At 37.2% G+C, this 13187-nt stretch overlaps 1 protein-coding gene across 14 annotated transcripts in view; it reads left to right on the top strand.

Annotated features, from left to right (window-relative positions):
• ST7 (suppression of tumorigenicity 7) overlaps positions 1 to 13187 on the top strand; it is a 253061-nt gene that overhangs the window by 151349 nt on the left and 88525 nt on the right. For all 14 annotated transcript variants that reach the window (XR_016021958.1, XM_074315679.2, XM_074315681.2 and 11 more), the window contains exons 4-6: positions 8848 to 8902; positions 9695 to 9810; positions 11175 to 11250. Coding sequence is in view for 13 of the 14 variants with exons in the window: in XM_074315679.2 (XP_074171780.1) it covers positions 8848 to 8902; positions 9695 to 9810; positions 11175 to 11250 (247 nt within the window). In the remaining variant the exon portion in view is untranslated. The remainder of the gene's footprint in view (positions 1 to 8847; positions 8903 to 9694; positions 9811 to 11174; positions 11251 to 13187) is intronic.

Genomic DNA, 13187 nt, shown 5'->3' with positions numbered 1-13187 from the left:
ATTTACTGAATGTCTCCTACTGTGCATGGATGCAGTATTTCTATTCATTTATATTTATAATAGATACCGTATTTATAAGCTGATGTCATAACAGTGTTCGAATAGTTACATTTAAGCAGATGGAAATTATCCTTAGTATTTTTAAGACCCAGTCTCCCCACTTCTTAACATTTGGGTTCCTAATATTTGGCTAAATCAGCCCAACAAACATGTATGCTGATATGGAAATACCAGATACCATGGGACTAATATCATTTTCCACTTCTTTTTTCTTGTGGTGGTTTTTATTTTTTAATAAGAAAAATGTTATAGAAGTACATTGTGTTTATCTCTACCCTTAATCACTTTCTATTTCATAGCCTGGTTTCAGCTAAATATAAAGGAAAGGGAAGGTCAAAACTGAGGGTAATCGAAACATTTTGTTTTAAATAGAGGAACTTGTTTTTAAATTCTTATTGCCTTAATAATAATAAAATGACTATTGCCTTAATAACAGACGGGTGAATCTGTTGATTTGCTTGGAGCGTCGTAGGACAGGTTTTGGCTGACTCTTACACGAAACGACATGGCTGACAGTCTCATCAACATTGGCAAAAGCACCTCAGTGGCATTGCTTATGTGAGAAAATCATTGGAAAAGCTAAAAATAAACTGAGAATACCAGGTGTAAACATTAATCTATATGAAAACTCATAGAGTAGCTTAAAGAATCATTTGTTCTGATTAAAAGCTGACCTACCTAAGAATAATTTGGGGTGGGGTGGGTGGAATGGGGAGTGAGGAGGTTGGGATTGTAAAAGGGCAGACTGTTCGTGTATTTGTTTAACTTTTGGATCCATGTAGATTGACCTGAGTGCAAAGCCTCTCAAAATTTGCAGTAATCTTTTTATCTGTGGGCCAGAGGAGAAATGTAGTTAATTATACAGTTTCTTAATCTAGCCAAATATAGATTGTTTGGCTTAGGTTAACATTTATGAATATTTTACTTGCTTTGCATTATTTGGGAGCTGAACTGCTAGTTTTCTCACAAATACACAGTTTGTGATAAACGCTGCTGGTATATTTGCCATGTCACCATGTTTCTTGTTGCCATTTCTTAATTCAACTTAGCTTTTGAGCTGATGATGCCTAAGGATGAAAAACGTGGCCAATTTTTCCCTGTCTTAAGGGAATGGATTCTCAGGGCCCAGTAACATTCTAAATTTGGGTTTATGGAAACATCTGTTTGATAATTTGCCCTGTTCTCAAATAAGATGCCATAAAGACAAGGTTTGCAGCGTTAAATTTCTTCAAGATATTTGGAAAAGTGCAGGGTGTTCCATCACGTGAGAAGTGTCCTTGCCAAAGACAAGTTTAAATTCTCTGAGACCCTTTCATAGCCTCTTGCATAGAACTGGATCTTTAGACAAACTCTGGTTATAGTCTCTTTGCTTTCTGTTGCAAATCATGTCATTTGAATCTCATTTAACCCATGTAAAGTTTTTAATATAAAACTATGAAAAAGAATTTCACCTAGAATTCTAAGTTAAAGTTTATTACATTGCTAGAGGCAGTTCAAACACCAATTAAATACAGATAATAAATTAAAGGAAAGCAGTGAAGATGAAGAAATTCAGGTAAAATGCAAAGATACACGAGTATATCCGAAGACCTTTGTAGATCCTTGAGTTCTCAGGACACCAGAGCAAATAATTTTCCCCATAGAAAGCCATGTAGTTTGAGTAATAGTAACTCTTAGTGCCTTCTGTCAGCTTTGCACGTATTGTCTCATTTAATCCTCCCAGTGACCGCCACGAAGCAGTCACTGTTACTGTGTCTATTTCATGGTGCAGGAAGCTGCGGTACAGGGAGGTGAAGTCCTCTGCCTGACATCACATGGCTGGGCACCGGGGTGGTCTCACTTCAGAGTCCAAGGTCTGAAGCACTAACTGAAAAATGGAGTCCAGTCCTCGTGAGGTCTATAAACTCAGGACTAATGTAATGACTAGGCGACTAAAATAAATAATTTCATTAAAACCCTGTACTACAGTATAGAACCTTATTTCTGAAGTGACATTAGCTAAACACTTTAGAAACAGCTCAGTGGCAGGATTGGTGAGGACCGGGAGCTCAGGCTCTGGGGTCAGACAGATGTGGCCTCATCTTGGCTCTGCCACTTACAGTTTGTGGCCTCGGGCAGTTCACTTTAACCCTCCTTAATATCTTAATTTGCACACATGGAGAGAATGATAACATCTGCTGCATGGAGCAGTCAGAGGATTAAGTCAGGGCGTGCAGAAGTATCCAGTCGGAGGAGGGCCGGCCGTCTGGCAGCGTCCTCCACGTGCCCAGACTCCTCCGGGAATGGGATGGGGGCACGATGCACACACTGAGCTATGGCTCCCGGTTCAGCTGGGGTTGGGCTCAGCTCAGTGATGCTCCTCAGACCCAGGCCTTGCAGTGCTTGCATTTCAAATCTGTCCCTCATTTTGCCGCATGTCAAAGATGTGGGGTTGCCCTGTAATAGTCTCAATCAGGGGAAACTCAATTTGTACTCACCAAAGTCTGTGTATGTGTTCAAAGTGATTCTTTTAGCCTACGTTTATTATATATTTTAAAACCGTTTGCCACTAAAATTTACATTCTAGTACAGTATAGATTAGATTTCCAGTTGAGTGGTGAAAATGCAAAACAGTTTTAGTCCCTGGTGAACATTTATTTAAGAAACTTATCTCACAGTTTACACATTATTTGGTAGAGTTGATTGATTTAGATCAGAAATGACTGATGAGAACTGTCTGAGAGATACCATTAAAGATTTAACCATCTTGGCAGTATTCTTGAAGAAAGTAGTACACTATCCAGAATAAAGCAGATTGCTAACAAATGAAAGAATCTGAGGGAGTGACATATTCGTTGAATTGAAAGCTACCTACATGTTACTTTGTGCCTTCTAATAATTTTTTTTTAAATAATTATTTTGAAAAGTTATTTTCTAAAACATTAAAGCTTAGTTATTTAACAAAATGGATATTTTTTTACTCTTAATGACGGCTTAAAGTTGATATGTATGATGTTCATTTCTGAGATATCAAAGCTAATAAATATATGTAGGGTCACATGAAGGAAATTGACTGGCGTGGAGTTAATCTTTGTTTTTTAATTAAAGTTTATTGGGGTGACAATTGTTAGTAAAGTTACATAGGTTTCAGGTGTATAATCCTGTAATACATCATCTATGTATCACATTGTGTGTTCACCACCCAGAGTCAGTTCTCTTTCCATCACCCTCAGTCTATCATCCCCCTCCCCCCTTACCCTCTGGTGACCACTGAACTATTGTCTGTGAGTTTTTGTTTCTTCATTTCTTTTTCTTGTTCTTTTGTTTTTTTCAGTTTTATATACCACTTATCAGTGAAATCATAGGGTTCTCTGCTTTTTTAGTCTGACTTATTTCGCTTAGCATTATAACCTCAAGATCCATCCATGTTGTCGCAAATGGTACTATTTCATCTTTTCTCATGGCAGAATAGTATTCCGTTGTGTATATATACCACAACTTCTTTATCCATTCATCTATCGAAGGACACTTTGGTTGTTTCCATGTCTTGGCCACTGTAAATAAAGCTACAGTGAACATTGGAGCACACATGTCTTTATGGATAAATATTTTCAGATTTTTTGGGTAGATACCCAGGAGAGGGATTGCTGGGTCACATGGTAATTCTATTCGTAATTTTTTGAGGAACCTCCACACTGCCTTCCATAGCGGCTGCACAAGTCTGCATTCCTACCAACAGTGTATGAGGGTTCCTTTTTCTCCACTTGTTACTATTTGTCTTGTTGATGATAGCCATTCTAACTGGGGTGAGGTGATATCTCATTGTGGTTTTTATTTGCATTTCTCTGATGATTAGTGAGGTTGAGCATTTTTTCATGTGTGTTGGGGCTTGACGTTAGTCTTGATTGTTCTAATACAGGTGATGAAACTTCACTTAGGGCCCTTTTCTGTTGTACTTTGGGACTGAAATGTTTAAAAGTGTTATTAAAAAGTGCATAACATTTCCCCAGAGGAGTTTTAAAAACTGTTTATCCAGTGGAAAATGTAATTGATGAAGGCACAGGATTTTAAAAATATGATGTTGCAGGTTTCAGGTCTGTTGCATATAATGGATAATTGTTGGGCAGTCTGGATACCTGGACTTCATCTGAATTAATATGAACTTGGAGGGAATTGTATAGCTTTTCTGTGCTTTGCTCTCTACTTCTGTAAAAAGGGCCTACTATATGCCCCTCACTAACTTATGTTAAGGGACATAGGTGACTTGAGCTTTAAACCCCGTTATAGAAAGAAGTCTCAATGAAAATCAGACTTATAGTTACGACAAAAGTTGCTGTTGTTTGTAATAATATTACCATCATTATCAGATTGTAGATTCTGGGAAGAGGTCGTAACTTTTTAGTGTAAGAAATCTTCCTAGGCTATGAATGAGTAATTTATATGTTTGAGGGCTGTGGGAGTGGGGATTCTATATCATTTTTAATTTTAGGAAAAAGAAGCTTTCAGAGTTCAGTAAGTTCGATGTAGAGTAATATTTTCTTCCGTGTGATCAAAAGCAACACGACATGCGAGCCTTTTGGTTTCTATGAGAACCAAGTTCTCTCTTTCCTTGAGGAGTGGGACAAAGGGAAAGTCTGCGGCCCTCCTGGAACATTGGATCCTTCTAGTTACTTCAGTGAGATGCCCGATGACAGTTCAGTGCCCTTTTCACTTTTCTACCAAGGCTGTAAGCTCCTCTAGGGCATAACACGTCTCTTTTTTGCAGCCCAGCGCCTAGAGCGGGGAGTAGTGCGTAAGAGGGACGGCTGGAGAACCGATTGGAGCTGCGGCTGAGAAGGCCGTGCTGGTGTAAGCAGGCTTTGTGTTTGGTCTCCGCACGGAACCGCATAGTCATCCTCCTGTGACAAAGGGGGCTCTGTTCTGCGTGCGTGAGGAACGGGACGAGCGCTGTTCTGTTCTCTACGCTGCTCTTGCTCATGTGTTTCATTCTTGCCTGCTCGCTGAGGTCAGAACGTCTCCGTCAGCGTTTGGGGGCACAGAGCCCACTGGGGGCCGCTGCGGATGGAGCCCCAGGGAGAGTGCGTTTATTGTATCAGGGGCACATTTTCCGCTGAACTCTTAGTGCTGTTAGCACGTCCTGGGTGGAGTCCCGGTCGATGATGCGTGCTGCTAAAGAGCCCTGACATTATTGTTCCTGGAGAATGGAAAATTCCTTTTAGGTAAACTTTTAATTCTGACTTAAACAAGGAATTTATTTCTCAAAGACACAAATAAGATAAGAAACTGGACCGCATGTGGAAAAACTTTTACCCTCTGGAGACCTGAGTTTAATTTCTTGACTTAAATCTTCATATTCTAATATGTTTGGCATTTATAACTTTTGTCCATATCACAAAACCATCAGGCAGTCTGATATTTATGGGGTATGTTCCCCCGAGTGATTCCAGACCAAGAGTTTTTGTGTTAAAGATAAGATTATGAAACAGAGCCCCAAAGAAGAAATTAATGTGGCTATGACCTAATTTGAAATGAAACTTTGGCACGTGTTCATATTTGACCTCTAGATTGCTTATTTCTTAAAGGAAAGTTATACCTGCCCGGCACCTTCAATTTGAAGGATATAGCTAATGAAGAGATTTCTTATGTATTTCTTCATCACATGTTTTTTCTCAGAACAGTTTACATCTGTTACAATTACTTAGATTCTCATTTCTAAGTTGCAGGAATAGTTGAAGAAACTGAATACAAACCACATGTATAACACTAATGTGAAAAATGATTTTTGTTTCACTAATGTGAAGAATGATTTTTGTTTGTTTGCTGTTTTATTTTTTTTACTACTATGTTTCAATTTAATATTGACTCCCTTTTATGAAAGGTGAAGACTGCCCATCTCCCTCTCCACAGTTCTTGATTTTGGTTAATTGTATTACTATTCCCTTTTTAAAAAAATTATTTTTCAATTACATTTGACATACAATATTTGTTTCAGGTGTACAACATACTGAATAGACATTTATATAACTTACAAAGTGATCCCCCCCCAAAAGACTGTACCCATCTGACACCATCTATAGTTATTACACTACTATTGACTTTATTTCCTATGCTGTGCTCTACATCCTTGACTATTTTTATAACTAGTGATTTGTACTTCTTCATCCTTTTTTAAAAAAAGTTCAGTTCTCTAATAGAAGTCATAAAAACTATATTTCAAAATGTTTGTAGCACCCCCTGCTGGCTGTATTGAGGCACTTCTTAAATAAAGAGTTGCTTCAGATACTGCTCAATACTTTAGGCATACACACCATTTCTCTTTGGAGTTGTTTTCATTTAGAAATAATTTCATTTGCATCCAATATATAAAATTGGATTTCAATTTTAATTGAACGCAATTTACTTTGTAATTTGTCCATTGATATTTGAACAGTGCTTATCTTTCCAGATAATATAATATTTGTTGGAGACAAATTATTTGCCATAACCTTTTTACTAATATTTCACATGAAATTCAGTGGGGGAGAGGTATCACCCCCAAAGTCCTTGTTTTATTATAAATTATGGCACCATGAGCATCCTTTGTACATAAATCTGTGTGCATGTTTATTGTATGTTGAATACAAAGCTTGCAATATTCATTAAGTTTTGTAAGAGGAGAAGTTTGAATCTTGAAAGACATCCTCTGGGGAGGAGTTGGGAGTGATGAAGACCTAAGAGCTAGAATAGCCACGAGAACAGCAGTTGTGGTTGTCTGGCTTACCAGTGTGAGTCAAACCATGGTCTGGAGTACAGTGGTGACACCTCTCAGAGGCTTTGTGTCTGGAAGAAAAGTATTTAAAGGAAGCCTAATTTTCTTGTTAGTGCTACATGAAGTGACAACCACTGAATTTCAGTTTCTCAAGAATAAAACTCAAAGATGCTGAATGCTACCTGAGCAACGGTCATTTCCTAAATGACAAGTTAAGCTCAAATGACAGAAAATTTAGGGCTGTTGTTTATAAAATATTGAGTACATTTTAAGTGTGATCTTGCCCTAATTTAAAGATAAATTTATCTTTGTTTAATAAAAACATGTTTTCATGTTATGTGCACACCCTTCATTCACTATTTTAACAAAACGTTATTGAGATTACACAGTGTTTCCATAGTGTTTTAGGTTCTTTGTTTTCACACTGTATTGTAATTGATGGTTTACTTGGTTTCCCCACTGAGAGCTCGGTGCTCATTGGACAGGTGGCTGAATTGCTGGGTGGGTAGAAGGATGGATATTGAATGTAACAGGACTGCAGGTAGAATCTTCATGATTTCCCCATGGCCTTTAATGTTCTTTTCATTTCTGCAGTAATTGCTCACTTTTGTGTGCATACGAAGTCTGACATTAAGTTCGTGAACTTGTTGCAATGATGTGCTAACTTTTTTGGCTATCAGAGGGTGTATTCATTATGAATTTTTACCAACTGGACAGTTAGCCAAGTTTACTATTTGGAAGTGCTGAAAAAGCTGTTCGGAAAAGTTAGATGACTTGAAGTTTTTGTGGCTCTCGCATCACGACAATGCACCTGCTCACATGGCCCTGTCTGTGAGGGAGTTTTTAGCCAGTAAACAAATAACCGTATTGGAACACCCTCCCTACTCACCTGATCTGGCCCCCAATGGCTTCTTTCTTTATATAAAGATAAAGGAAATATTGAAAGAAAGACATTTTGATGACATTCAGGACATCAAGGGTAATATGACGACAGCTCTGATGGACATTCCAGACAAAGAGTTCCAAATTGCTTTGAAGGGTGGACTAGGCACTGGCGTTGGTGCATAGCTTCCCAAGGGGAGTATTTTGAAGTTGGCCCTAATGATATTCAGCAATGAGGTATGTAGTACTTTTTCTAGGATGAGTTCACAAACTTAATTGTCCGACTTCGTATGTCTTCGGGTGTGTTCTGTGGCTGACTACACACACAGGGATATTTTAAGTACTGTTAACTGAATTTATTGTCTAATAAAACATTATTCTGAATCAGTAGAAAGTCTTAATCATAAGCTTTGTTAAAAGAATTGTAGCTTATTAGTCACACCCTTAATATAACAGTCCTAAAAGCTAATGATTGACTTTTCTAAGTTAAAGTCCCATGGTTGTAAATTTCTGTGGTCCTTGTATAACAAAGATGTATAATCTGTTAGTACATGCTAACGTTATAATATTAGTCTGATGATGAATACATGTATCTGCATTAGTAAATAATATTAAACGCTTTAAAACAATTTATTTTCATAGCATTTCTTCCTACAATAATGGTAACTTTATTAGCAATATAAAACTTCATTGAATTATCACAAAATCAGTATTAACATAGATCTTAATTAAGAATGTAAGGCTCTTTGCTTATTATACTAGAGTGTAATTTTAGCTTGTCATATATGAAGTTATTGTAAGATATGTTTTAGAGTAACAGAACGTAGTTTTGCTTCCACCTATGTCATCTACCTACAATTTTAGAAGTAAATTCATAGAGTCTGTTTAGACCTCCAGAAATGACTGTAGAAGTTATGAACCAGCTGATTTTGGCACATACCTTGACTTAATAAATGAGGAAACGTGGGCCTACAGAGATTAGGCGAACTTTCCACAGTCCTGGTGCCTGAGCCACGTTTCCTGATTAACCACCCAGAGTTTTCCTTCATTGCTTCCCAGTTAGAGAACAGAGAATAAAATTATCTTATCAAATGGCCAGGAAGGGTGTTTTGCTGAATTAATTAGCTTGTAGTGTCTCTGAACTATGTGTAGCATTTTCATATTTCTCTTTGTTTCAGAATGCAAAGTATGGCGAAATCCACTAAATTTATTTCGGGGCGCTGAATATAATCGGTAAGCATTTTGGCAGCTTGGGAGACAAATGGGTCCAGTTCAGAGAGCAAAGACAGCAGCACATGTTTTTGCTGGTTCATTCAGGGGTCATTGTAAGAGTCTGCTTAGTGCTTCCATTTTTTTGATACTATCTTCAAATGTTGTGATTTTTCTGTTTTGCAAATATTTTAGCATTGAAATTGGAATAATGTACAAAAATGTGTCGCTTTTAGAAATTTTCAATTATAGTTATTCTTTTTATTACATATTACACAGTCAAAATGTTTTGAAGCTTACCTGGAACATGGTTATGAAGAAGCCACAGAAGTTAGGTTGAAATTTAATTTTGCAGTGTAATTAGACAAATCAGAATGGTCTGTCATAGCTTTTGGGAAATGTCTAGTCATAATACTAATCAGGGAAGGTTTTCATCAGCTAGTGCTAGTAAAGTTTTATGCCAAAAATGCAGGGGAAAATGTTTACTTCTTTACTGTGGAGATACTTTCTAAAGGGAGAATAGGGTGATTTTATATATAAAACATTTTGGGTGTCAAGAAAATGTACACACATGACTTGTACTCATCTTTTGCTATCGGTATATATTGAGTATTATAATTTTAATACAGTTTTTTCCTTTCTTAAAATGTGTATACGTTTTTTTGGTACCCTCTGTACACACACACTTTTTTATTCATTGGCAAAGTTTGAGTGCTCAGTTAATGGTTGATAGTTCAACTCCTGTGCAGCTTAATATTTTGTAGGTCTTGCTTTCCTTTCTTAGAAGTGTCTGACAATCTTACTTTGCCTTTACAGGTACACTTGGGTGACAGGACGAGAGCCTCTGACTTACTATGACATGAATCTCTCTGCCCAGGACCACCAGACTTTCTTTACTTGTGACTCGGACCATCTGCGTCCCGCAGATGCAAGTACGGAAACTCCTTTAGTTAGTTGCTAAGTGGGAGGGCCTTTTGGTCGTTTTTAAGTTTCAAGGTTGCTGCTTTTAAAGTATCTGGCTCTACAAAAACCCCAATGGAAAAAATATTAAATTGGAGGTTGACTAGTAGAACCCAGAATTCTGATACCTAAATGAAGGCTTTATCACAATGAAGTATCGTAGTAATGAGTCCCCTCATTATAATTTAAATTATTATTTAAAAAAATACTAAAGTTGAATTTACATGTTTTAAAGAAATAGAAATCTTACATGAAGCTAATTAATTCTTGGTTGGTTGAGATAGAATGAAGGGTCATGTCTTCTTGATGATATTCTAATTAGAAATTAGGATTCAGTGAATCTAAATGATTAACAAATATATTGTAGTGATTTATATGCCTATTTATTGGTTTACTAGCACTGAGTGGGGACATGGCCTTGGCTATTGGAATCCATATTTGTTTTCCATCCTAGAAAAGACTTTGTTGAACATGCACTTGACACTGCTTGAGTCCTAAATAGTCCTACAGATATTTTTTTATATTACCAACCTTAAAGTAAATAGGTGAAAACAAATCTTTAAGAAGAGGAGTATACACGTACTCCTAAGAAACTACCTTAGAAGACACAAATTTATAAAACAGATAAGGAGATTGTTGCTCTTTTTTAGGAGGTACTCTTTGCATGCTGGAACTTCATAGTAACATAAATATTCGAAGCATTGAGCTTCCCACAGTCTACTCAAATGCTGCTCAAACACTGGAAAAGGGGTTTGCAGCAAACTTTGGGAACAGGTACACATGTCAAGCAAGAGCCTAAAGCACTTTTTTCTAACCCAACTCAATTCTTCAAATGGTTTTAAAATGTTCTAATATCCAGAGCCTGTAGCAAGTGCTTTGGAAAATGACCAATAGAAATTAAGTTGTGCTGAAGTAGAGGGAAGAAGAGATTAATAGCAATGTCATCTCAAAATGTGTAAAATAACAAACATTCTTTAACAACAAATGGCACTAATGAGCAAAAGAAATATTAAATCTGTTAGAGTGCCTTTTCTTTTGTTGATTAAGAAACCATCAAGATTAAGTCTCTAAGCTTATAGATTACAGATTAGTGTATAAAATTCAGTTCTGTCGTTTTATGAGCGCAAGAAAGACTTGGTCTCAGCAATTGAAGGACAACTGAAAAGCAAATTAGAACATATTTGTGTGGTTTTGGAGGTTTGGGCTGGCTCTTCTGGTAAGTGAAATATTCTCTTGTAATTCAAGCTGGAAGTTATCAGTTTAGCTGTTGTCCTGTCCTGAGTCTTTCTAATTATGTGTATTGTATGACTTGCTTTGTTCTGTTTTTCTAAAATAGTAATGCAGAAAGCCTGGCGAGAGAGAAATCCCCAAGCTAGGATTTCTGCAGCTCATGAAGCCTTAGAGATAAATGAGTAAGTGTGGGAAAATCTTGCTTTTAAGAAGGATATCTCATTCTTTACTAAATGTATTTAGTTGCCATTGATGGGATACTGATATTAAGATATGCATTTGAGCTTGAGGATTATTTGGGGGGGGGGCATTAGTTTGTAAAAACAATTTATGTAGGGCTTTCATGTGAAGGTGGTTTTAGCCATTTTAGAGAACAATTCAGTGATTTTGCTTGACTCGAAATTAAATCCTTCAAGGGCTATCCATGGGATATTGTGAGTACGTAAAATAAATATAGTTATTTACATGTCTAAAACATTTTGACAGGGAAAATCTCATAGATGTAAAATGCTCATCTGTGCCATCACATTTTCTAGTCAGAACTTTTGCTAGTGGGGAAAACAATAAAAACATAAGGAGAAAAAATTACATTTCAAAAATATTTCAAGATCAAGACAAAGAGGAGAGGAAACGCTGTCCTTCATGTTGTTAAACATTCTGTGGGTTCCCGAGGAAGGCTGGGAACTGCTTCTGGAGATCTCAGAAAATGAGACAGATTCTTACAAGCAGAGTCAGAGAGCTCACGGTTGGCAAAGACCTTAAAGGTCACTTAGCTCAGCCACCCATCTGCTGCCTGAATCACCTCAACACTCTCCCTGCCAAGCGGTCATTGTGAAACTATTTTATGATTTTTTTTCTGAAGAAGGTTACAGAATCTTCTTCAGTGGACTTAGGAAAGAGTGTCACTTGAGAGTTGGAAATCCTGCCATTTTAACTGGTTGATCTATTTGGTTTTGGATTCTGTCATGCTACATGTTTATTTTCCAGTTTCTTGTCATCTACAAATTTGATATGCCTGCCTTCTGTGTGTCATCCATGTTTCTGATAAAAATATCAGGGCCAGGGATAGATCCTGTGATATGACATACACAAACCACCCTCCAGAGTCGTGTCTTCATGAGTCATCATCCATGGATATTGTTCGACTACGCCACCAGTAGCACTGTGATTCAGCCCATATTTCTCCATTTGGATCTTAAGAATGCCAGTTGTAGCTATGGATCTTTAATGGATAGTAAATCTATTAGAGTAAACTAAGCCAGCACAAACTGACTTGTTTCGTCTCAGTGAATTGAAGCTAGCTCTGGTGTTCACGACTTTCTTTTTAAAATGCTTATAGGCCATCCCTTTAATAATCCATTAGACTATCTTTCCAGATCACTGTTCTGTAGTTTGGGAAGCCTGCCCTCTTCCCCTTTTTGAACACTTATGCTTCCTGGGTCATCTCATCTTCCAGTGCCTCTCCATCCTGTGAGTCCTCAGTTGTCCACAGCGGGCAGCTCCTTGGCCTGTCGGCAACGTCTATTGGCTTCCTGGGATGTACCCTTCCCAGCACAGTAATTCATTTAGGGTAGATCAGTTATGTGCTATCTTACATCTTTTTTTAAAACCTATTTTAGAGTTTAATTACTTCTCCCTTTTTCAGTCTGACAATCGTTCTCCTTGATGGAGAATCGAGGAACAAAATAGGAGTTAGAGAGTTTTGCTTTCTCTTTATTATCTGCTGCTACTAACTATAAACTTTCCTTGTTTTGTTGTTGTTGTATTTTTTTACTTATTTATTTTTGTGATGACTTTGGAGACATTACGGTGGTGTTAAGGTCTTAAACATAATTTAAACACGAATAGATGGTTGTCTTTAGCATTTTGTTTCATTTTATCTTTATTTTGTTTTGCGAGCTTTAGCTAATTTGGAGTTTTAGCTCTCCTGATATTCTTATAAGCTCATTCCACTCTTTTATAGTCCTTCGTTACATGCCCCCTTTCCATCTTTTTAAACAAGTCCTTTAAAAATCTGACCTGTGAGAGATCTTCATGCAGCCGTATTAAAGCCAGGTTACTTTAATATCACCCATCTTTTCTTCCTGAGAGGACCATTGTGACTGCAGTTACTGTTGGA

Source organism: Rhinolophus sinicus, chromosome 8 (genome assembly GCF_057876585.1).
Source record: "Rhinolophus sinicus isolate RSI-liver-muscle chromosome 8, RSI-T2T, whole genome shotgun sequence".
Classification (NCBI taxonomy): domain Eukaryota; kingdom Metazoa; phylum Chordata; class Mammalia; order Chiroptera; family Rhinolophidae; genus Rhinolophus; species Rhinolophus sinicus.
This window is presented reverse-complemented; position numbering and strand designations above follow the sequence as displayed.